The sequence below is a fragment of the Xenia sp. Carnegie-2017 genome, unplaced genomic scaffold, assembly GCF_021976095.1.
Source record: "Xenia sp. Carnegie-2017 unplaced genomic scaffold, XeniaSp_v1 HiC_scaffold_23, whole genome shotgun sequence".
Taxonomy (NCBI): domain Eukaryota; kingdom Metazoa; phylum Cnidaria; class Anthozoa; order Malacalcyonacea; family Xeniidae; genus Xenia; species Xenia sp. Carnegie-2017.
The window spans coordinates 6,927,274-6,937,729 of NW_025813486.1; the positions used below are offsets into that span (position 1 = coordinate 6,927,274).

General features: G+C 34.3%; 1 protein-coding gene across 1 annotated transcript; it reads right to left on the reverse strand.

Annotated features, from left to right (window-relative positions):
- Window positions 1–5,395: 5,395 nt before the first annotated feature.
- On the reverse strand, window positions 5,396–10,423 carry LOC124449011. The gene is made up of 4 exons (XM_046999954.1): window positions 9,968–10,423; window positions 7,039–7,751; window positions 6,342–6,916; window positions 5,396–6,240 (listed from the first exon to the last, which is right to left on the reverse strand). The coding sequence occupies exons 1-4, from the start codon at window positions 10,421–10,423 to the stop codon at window positions 5,396–5,398; spliced, it is 2,589 nt and encodes an 862-aa protein (XP_046855910.1).
- Between the last annotated feature and the right edge of the window lie 33 nt (window positions 10,424–10,456).

Sequence of the window (10,456 nt, forward strand, 5' to 3'; positions counted from 1 at the left end):
CATCTATAACATCATTTTATTAAGAGTCGACTAAGTTATGTCATGATGAAAGTGAACAACAATCAATAAAGCAATAACTTCCCAGTTTCTGTTTTCGAAAACTGCATTTTGCTAAAGTTTCAACACAGTCGATACGGAGATTTCCAAAGATTACTTGTTAATAAATACGTATTGCAGTATACAATTTATACAAAACTTTTACGTCAAATATAAAACAGTTGAATAAGAACATGTCATGTGATATGATATTACCACAGTTTCGAGAGCAAACACAGACACAGGGGGAGAGAGCTGTATCTAAAGCGCAGATGTAACATGTTAAACGTGTAACAAAGTTTGCAATAAACAAGGATATTACTCACAAGAAACAATGCAAAAACAACAACAACAAATTTGAAAATGCTATGCTTGAAATGAATTAAAAAAAGTACCATATGATCTTATGCGCATGATACCTAGTAAACATTTTAGAAAATTGATAAAATAAACCTGTTAGTATTTTTAGTCAAAGGAAAGATAGCTTCTTCACTCTCCTGAATGAGTGAGATTCAAAACAAGGAATAATTAAATAAAAGGAGTTTTTAAATAAAATTTAATAAATAAATAAATAAACTTCTTAAGTAAATAAAAGACGTAGAAATGCCGTTCATTCTTTCAGTTACGCCTCATGGAGGCTGTCTAATTAAGTTAACCAATCCCGTCCTCTGCCGACAAAAAGATTATGTTTTTAATTTTTCCCTGTTTTGAGCGTCATCTCCCCTTTTGGAGATGACGTACACTCTTTCTTGCCATTATAAGTATCAGTAGATTGCAAATTTTCATTTCGTTTAGTTTAGAACTGTTAGGTTAGTGCTCTTTACTTAAATTAGTTATTTTAAGAACCATTAACTTATTATTTTACTTTTACTATTCACTGTGGTATTTGCTATCTTTAGAACTACTTTCAGATTTGTCACCACGACAAAGTCTCCATTTTATAATAAAGACGTTTTTGTTCAAGACAATACAAACATTGAGGCTGTCTCAAACTGTGAGCCACATTTATTTACTACTCTAAATTTATCACTTAACTATCATAAAAAGTTCTTAATTTGCTATAACTGCTAAGCAGGTACAGAATAAGTATTTTGGAGCTGTCAATGTCCTGTTTACATCAAACTTCAAACTTCCTTAATATATCCTAGACATGAATACCTAAAAAGTAGTAAGTACAGCCTGTGTGAGTTTGAAATAGATGAGAGTGAATTGACTGACAAAGGAACCAATGATTTAAATTTTTGCTAAAAGACAGGAATTGTATTTTTGTTGACCTGAGAGTCATGTAAGTCCCGTGTCGAGAAAAGGTTAGCAAAGAATTACAACTTAAGGCTAGGAAAGAATTACAACTAAAGGTTAGCAAAGAATTACAATTCTTTTCTTAACTTATAATACACTCATTCTACCAGTCGGGTCAGCAGTTTCAATTCATCCTTTTGAAATAATACACCTTTTCCAACTCTGCCTTTGTAATTATAACACTATTTAACTTCTATTGCTTACTTCCGTTTACTTATTTCAGGCGTTGTAATTATATATGTATGTATGGTTTTAAATATCATTCTGTCTGAGGATGACTTTAAAATAAAGTCGAAAATTTACAGTTCACTTCTTGTGTTTTTTTTATTCATATTTTGCAATCTCAAGATGTCTTGCTTCTTCGGAATTTGTTTTATATTATATTTCTTTAAATTGTCGGCTGTTCATGGTTTTCGGTCTAAATACAATTTATTACTGTAGTATTTCTATGCTATATGTTAGAATTTTAAATTATTTTCATCTATTTATGCTAATGGTAATTAATACAGGACACGAGTCGAGCTTTTCTTTAACGTCGTCGGCAGTACTCACTCTTTCATCACGTTGCAAGTTCTCGCGCGATACAACAAAAATGATTAATCAAACAAATAAAAAAATGTTAACTGAAACTAAATTATTAACGATATTTTTATAATTGGTTTGAACCCGTGTTCAAACCAATGTCGTTAAATGTTTGTGGATGTAGATCGTCTTGGTTAGTAGAGTCTTGAGAAGGACTGTTGTTGTTGACGTTGACTGACGTTTCGAGAACCTTAGCAGTAGTCAACCTCAGAGTCAATTAAGGAGTTACTTGCTATCTTGTCAGCCGAAGTCCATCGGAACGTCTTCGCATTATCTAGAGGCCTTTCCCAACGCAACTTAGGGAAGAGAACATTTAATTTTGTGACGTGTCGTTGTGAAAACTTGGTCAAGGGTCTCAGACTGATGCCATTTTCGCCCCAATTTGACGTAATGCTCCAACGTAACTCTTTATTTGGTAACTGAAGTCTGAGTGAAATACTGAACGATATTTCCGAAGAAAAGATTGCATAATTAGACATATTTTACAATTATGAATATTATTTAAGAGACCGTCTTTGTATTGATTCGCGAATGTTTACGTTTTGTTAGATAAAGATCAATAACATTAATAGCAACAAAAATTGGCGACGATTAATCTTTCTGGCTAAGAAAAATTCGTAGATTTGAAAATTTTATTAAATTCTAGCTTGAACTTAAAGTAGACGAAGCGAAGTAACAAAGCACTGAAAATTATGAAATCATTAAAATAATCTGACTGAGACATTTGCATTAGTTGCATCATCCTGGATCCAAGATTAACAATGTTCCATGTGATACTCTAGGATATCAGCTAAGGTATTGTCTCAATCATTCGGATATGGACTAGATGTGAAAAGCACGTTTTACGAAATTCGCAGCAATAACAACGTTCTCGTTCAAAGTAGAAAATTGCTCAGTTCAATGATAGATTTGTGTGTCGGTAAACAGTGGCGAATTCCGTGTTCGTTAAAAATGGAGAATTTTACAAAAATGACTATATACCTTCAAGACCATATTTTCAGCCTTTAGATCTTAATTTCTATTTACTTTTTTAAGTTTTGGCTTTTGAATCGCTTCAAAGATATGTGAAAATTATTGTTTGTAAGGTTCCCTGGGGCGCGGAATTTCGGCTATAATCCCTGGTGGGTTTTTCTTGTTCAGTATTCTCAAAGTTCTCGTGCATTTGTGTTCGGTCTTGGTTATACCGTTCAGGTTTTGCCATTAGGGATTTTTACTTGTTAAGTCTAAAAACAGTGACCTTGGTGAGAGACTAAAGTTGTACTTCATGTTATATTAAATTATCAAACTAAAGACAAAATTCCTTTGTAAAAGAAGTTGTTTAGAGTGTGTCCCGATAAAGTTAATATGAACATGGACAATTTTTGACCGTCTGACAATCTTCGGACGATAAAATTTCTCCATTGTTTTACGAATTGGTGATCTGTTTAATGTATTCTAAACAGCTTTAATTTGCCAAAAATGTCACACACATCTTTTAGGAGCGGTACAATTTAGTCTTTGGGTTCGGTTCTCAATACACTGTTCTTGTGTAAGAAATGCCCATATTATAGTTGTAGTTTTTTAAGCAATTTCTGACGTAAACATCTCAAATTGTACATTGTAGTATGAAAAGCATTTATGGCTATACGTATATTTAAAATAATTATGTTCTCAGTTATAATTTTATTGGCAAATGTATGTGGTCCAGTCTTAAAAGGAATTTTTTTGAAATTCATTCATTTGGAAGAAGTCTTTAAAGTAAAGAAGATGATTTTTTTCTTTTTACGTAGTTTATGTGTAGAAAAGAATAGCCATTTTTCATGACATATAATAGTACATACGAATGCTTCAATTTGATTAAATTAAATTTTGTCTTTCTAAAAATGTTCATAATGGTTATTGACACTTCTATCCAATATAGGGGGTGTTGTAAAAGTTTTATTAAATATTTATTATATCTTCTATATACTAACCTAAGGAGGTTCTACACAACACTGCTGGGGTTTAATGCAAAGACTCCTTAAATAATGGGCATACTTATTTACATTTACGTATATTTAAATTTCGTAATGAATTCTGTTCATTCACCCTAACAACAAAAAAAAAATACCTAAACATATATGTAGCTAAATGTAATATAATTGTCCTTAACTAACTCAAGGTAATAGAATGACTTTAATAAATGTTAGTTGGTTCGTTCTGTTTTTTTTTATTTTAATCATAAGTTAATCGATCTGGTGCTCTTCTTCTTCTTTCCGAACGTCGTAATTGCGACGACTGCTGTTCAACACTCTCATATGAATTTGTTCCTCTCACTTCTTCCGTTGGCGTAGATATGTCTATCTTTGCGTCTTCTGTGGGACGTATTGTAGTGTCTTGAACTTCTATTGAGGGCAGAAGTTGTTGTACCGTCTTGAAATCCCAAGTCTCCTTGAGGTGCTAAGTATTTTGTTGATACGGTATCCTCTCTTCCATCAGCGTGTCGAATGTGAGCATATTGAGGGTTTGCTTGTATTAGATGTACTTCGTCCACTAATGGTTCAAACATTGAATTTCGCGCTTGACGTTTTAATAGAACCTTTCCTGGTGTAGCTAACCATGAAGGGACAGACACCCCGCTCGTTGACTTACGTTGAAAAGAAAATAATCGTTCATGAGGAGTAGCGTTTGTAGCCGTACACAACAAGGACCTAATCGAATGGAGTGCATCCAGCATCACCTCTTGCCAGTGGTTAATAGGTAGATTTTTCGATCGTAAAGCGAGGCAAACTGTTTTCCACAACGTTCCATTGAATTTTTCTACTTGGCCATTTCCTGCAGGATTATAACTTGTTGTTCTACTACTTGAAATACCCTTCTGTAAGAGAAAACTCTTTAGTTCAGCACTCATAAATCCTGACCCTCGATCAGAATGAATGTACGTAGGCATACCGAAAACCGAGAATAATTCTGATAGACAAGCAACAATAGTCCGAGCGCTAACATCTTCACATGGGAACGCAAATGGGAATCTAGAATACTCATCTATGATAGTCAATATATATCGTTTCTTGTCCGTACTAGGCAGCGGACCTTTAAAATCTAGGTTCAGTCTTTCAAACGGCTGTGTTGCTTTTATCAGATGTGACTGTGCAGGTCGATAGTATTGGGGTTTACATTCTCGGCAGTCTCTGCATGATTCGGTCATGCGCTTAATTTCTTCTATCGAAAATGGTAAATTTCGGCTTTTTACAAAATGACTCATGCGAGATACTCCAGGATGACACAGTGCTTTATGAAGTTCGAAAAGTTTATCCAGTGTAAGCGACTTCACCTTCTCTCGATAAGGTATCCGCTGGTATATTTTCTTCTCCTGTTCTATATACTATGTCAAAATCATACATAGAAAGTTCCAATCTCCACCGCATTATTTTATCGTTCTTAATCTTACCATGACGTTTCAAATTGAACATATAAGCTACTGACCTCTGATCCGTTACTAGTTTGAAATATTTACCTGTTAGATAATGTTTCCACCTACGAACGGCCTCCACGATAGCAGCTGCTTCCTTTCTACTGACGAGTGTTTTAGTTCTGAACCATTTAGTGCTCTTGAGAAGAATGCTACTGGTCGTCCTTGTTGATTTAATGTCGCTGAAAGTGCAAATTCTGATGCATCGGTCTCTATTTGGAAAGGATAAGATTCATCAATTGATCCTACTACAGCATTCTCAATATCATTTTTCAGTAAATCAAACGCTTGCAACGCATCATTTGATAATGGAAAAGCTAAATTGTGAGACAAAGGTCTAATTTTAGTTGAAAAATCTTTAATCCATTGGGAGTAATATGAAAACAAACCGATGACACGCCTTTGAGCTTTTGCATCACGTGGGGCTGGCAGCTCCCGCAAAGGTTTTAGTCTCTCCGGATCTGGCTTAATCTCTCCTTGAGATACAACACTTCCGAGTATACTAATTGAAGTTACCGAAAAAACGCACTTGCTTTCATTAAATGTTAGGTTACGCTTCCTTGCTGTTTTCATAAAAAGTTCCAAATTTTTATCATGATGCTCCTGATTGTAACCGCATATAGTAATATTGTCTAAATACGCGAAAGTATCTTCTAAAGCTTCTTCGGATATGAAAGTATCCATTGATCGTTGAAAGGCCGCCGCTCCATTAGTTACACCAAATAGGATTTTACGGAACTGATAAAGTCGATTGTTAGCTTCAAAAGCCGTGTACTTTCTCTCTTTATTTTTGATAGGTACTTGATGGTATGCACTTTTAAGATCTACAGTGCTAAAGACACTATATTGGGCAACTGCGTTTACTGTATTCTTGGCATCGGATAAGCGTCCAACTGAGTAAACTTATTAATTGTTTCAGAGTAATCGATTACTAGTCTTTTCTTTTGTCTTTCGTTCCTGGTTACAACGACTTGGGCTCTCCAGGGAGAGTCACTTTCTTCAATAATCCCTTCTTCAATCAATTTCGACACTTCCATTGCGATGAACGCTCTGTCTTCGGCACTGTATCTTCGTGATTTTGCAGCTACCGGTCTACAATCTTCAGACAAAAATTGAAACAACGGCGGTGGCTCTATATTTATAGTTGATAAACCACATATCGTTAAAGAGGGCGATTTTCCCCCATACTCAATAATTATGTTTTCATGTTTTTCCTGCCAATTTTGTCCTAATATCACGTTCGTACATAAATTTGCTAAGACAAACAGTTTTACTTTCGTATACTCTCGCTCTTTAAGTATAATATCGGCAAGACAATAGCCTTGAATTTTAGAAGAAAACAAGGATGCAGCCATTGTTACTTTCTCTTGAGTTGTATAAACGTTCAATCCCAGATTACTTGCAACTTTAGGATGTATAAAATTATGTGTACTTCCCGAATCAATTAGAGCTTCGCAAGATTTTCCATTAATCAAGACACCAATACAGGCTTTCTTTAGTGACTTTGCTACTGTATGTTTAGTTGGTGCTAATGCTATATAAGCCTGAGGAGCGACCGATTTACATACTCTTTGGAAATGTCCTTTCTTTTTACATTTATAACAATAAGCGTCTTTAGCCGGGCATGCGAAGCGATGGGTCGATTACCGCAGAAGAAACATTTCGATGATCTAGAAGAGGCGGCAACGTACCTTTCTATGCCGTTGTTCTCTTGATGTCCGTCAGATTGATCAATTTTATCTTGGTTTTCGAATGCCCGTTGATTAATAAACGAATTCCCCCCGTCCTTGTTTGATAGAGCAGCAGCTGTTATTGGAATTCCGTCTGCATAAGTTTCAGAAGTTCTCTGTGCTGTATCTAAGGCTCGGGCTTGATCAAAAGCTGTCTGAATGTCTAATGTTTTATTCTCAAGAAGACGTTGGCGGATGTTAGTTGAAAGAAGACCTGCTATAAACGCGTCTCGTACAGCTTCGTCTCGATATTGATTTGATGTCACGCTACGAAAATTACAATCTTTGCTTAGCGATTTTAATTCTTGCAAATACTCATCCAGGCTCTCGCCAGATTGTTGTTTACGAGTAGCTAACTTATGTCGCGAAAATATCTCATTATGAACCTTAACATAGAGGTTTTTTAACAATTCTATAGCTTCCTCGTAGGTTGTCGCTTCACAGAAAAGTTGATAAACGTCGGCAGAAACATAATTGACTAGAACCTTTAATTTGTTCACTTCTTCGTTAGGTATAGCAGCTACAAAGTTTTGGAAAGTAGCAAACCAGTGCAACCACGATCTAGCAATGTCTTGAGCGTTAGGATTGGTGTCAAAACGTTGTTGTCTTAAAACTCTCTCCATCACAGCATAAGATGCGGAAGACACTTGGTAGGATTGTCTAGTCACTAGACTCTAGTGAGAGCACCAAGATTCTGAGTGTTGTGTAAATTGTTGTAAAAGTTTTATTAAATATTTATTATATCTTCTATATACTAACCTAAGGAGGTTCTACACAACACTGCTGGGGCTTAATGCAAAGACTCCTTAAATAATGGGCATACTTATTTACATTTACGTATATTTAAATTTCGTAATGAATTCTGTTCAAGGGGGTAAATGGGATTATAATTTACATTCGCTTCCCACAAGTGAAAGGTGGTCATCTAGCTGGTGGATTGTGAGTTTCAGCAGGTGGTTTATCAGATTTATCTACCGCTTCATAAGTTATAAAGCATACATATTTACTAAGTGGTATAGAATATCCCTTACTATTCAGCCCAATGTTATATTTGGAAATGTACAACTACTTATGACGTTTAAAGTGCCGATGACATGAAAATTTTTATGTTTGCAATGACCAGAACGTTTGAAATGACAGTGTACTGTCTAAAACATTTCATACATGTCTCTTTTCCTTCACGAGATATTGAAGTTTTTGTTATTTCTATTTCATACAACTTGTGACGTCATATTGCATAATGAGTTCTAAAAATGTTTCAAATAATCTTCATTTTCCTGAGAACTTTAGGTTAATAGAAATAGGGAGCATTTTATACCATCAAACAGCAATTTTGTAAACGAATACAAAATAATTTATAGTCTTGTGAATATTAATGAAGATTAGTTACTATTACAAGCCAATCCTCTCTGCCAAAGTCAAACACGGTTGTACAATCCAGAAAATCTAGCTTTTATATGTTACAACTCATTGTAAAATAAGAACGTTTCTAAAATCTTAAATAAATAGATGCTGTACAATCTAGAATAAATCCAAACAACTTGAGAGGCAAAATGTCAGCTTTCATCAATTCAAGAAAAATCTTTCGCACTTATTATACATTATATAAATCGTGTTGTTTTTAATGTTTGCAACGTAGTGTTTAAAAGGCTGCAGTAACTGGAGAAAGCTGTAGCATTGTTCTTTGTCATTTAGAAGTTATTCACGTTCTTTTGTTGTTATAGTATGCTCTTTGCAAAGTTTAATCAATAAAATAAAAAAAGCCCAAAAGCTCAAAATTTATATAAATGATTTACAAAACTTTCAACTAAAACTGTCGCACAACTAATACTGAGTGCTTTCATGTGACATAAATGTGCGTATACCTACCAGATGATATGGGATCTGAGATGGTAAAATCAACATAACTTTGCACTATTTTCTATCTGTGGAATAAATACAATGTCTTCTAGCAGTTATAAGATTATTTTAAAACTTTACTCAGTAAATGTGAGTGTGAGAGAGTTTCTAGAATATAGGCAATAGAGAGCGCCGTAGTTAACCTTACGTGTATTTAGGTGTATATTCAATATTCATTTAAGAAATCTTAAATACATAGCACTTGCACTTTAGTTGTATGGAGTTAGGCACGAAATAATTGTCATGGTTACAGCGCATGAAATAAGCAAAATATCAGAAAACGATTACAACTATGAATATTTTTCTATAAAACTAAATAAAATATTATTGATTCCATATACAAATTATTAGACGAAATGCTGTCAATCACTCAATCTCATGAAAATGTTATTTAATTCAACTAATTTATATTTTAATCAGCTAAGTAATTAATGTGAGATAGTTAAACACAAAAAATTCTACTTATGGAATAATGCACAACTTCTGATGGTCAGGTTTATACGATAAGGAACTCCCAAGAGCCCAAAACACAAAGGCAAGACTTTTAGTAATAATAATAATTTCAGAAACCAATTTTTTATCGTATACAAGTTTATTATGTTGGATGAATGTAGTGCAAAATTTATCAGTGAAGCCAAATATAAAAGTTAACTTTAATGTCATATTCGCCTTCAGTCTTTTCCAAAACAATTTATAATAAAAATTAAATAATCAGGTATATTACATTGTATAAATGAATACCACAGGCTATAGATACACCAGAAATGGGTGAAATATCATCTAAATACGTCGTGGAAACTGGTTTTTTTTAAATTTATAAAAGAAGATTTCTACAGTATCAACGATTTCTTAATAGCTACTTTTTCACCCCCAACATGTTCTGTTGTATCTAAATTGTTTATTGATGTAGTTCGCTTTCATTAAAATTTAAAAAATTCTTGAGTTCTTGTTTGTTTTTCAATTCTTCATCTGACCTGACAGCAGCATATACCCGAACAGGGAGATTAGGAAATGTTCGGAGAAAATACGCCCTGTAATCGCCAATCTTATAAAACGGTTCTGGTTGTGGTAGAGGTCGTGGTCGATCGTTCCAATGCTGGTGAACATTTCGAATAAGTCTTAAGCATTCTGTCCATGAAGATCTATAGGGCCTTCCATTCACCAAACAATCATAAACATCACAATCCATTTGACTTTTCCAATGTACGGATTCGCTATTCAATTTTTGAACGACACTTGACTGGGGATCATTGGACTTAATCTGCTGAAGATTCCCAACTTTACTTAACATTTCAAACTTCTCATCATCTGACATAAGAAATGGGTGTTTTAATGCTTCGTTAGAATATGGTCTGTCTTCAGGTTTTAGATTTAACATCCACGACAGAAGGTCCTTTAGTGTTTCATCCTCGATTTCATCCAAACCAACAGGGTTTCCATTTAACATGTTCATCAGTCTGTAGGGTTTGGTTCCAAAAGG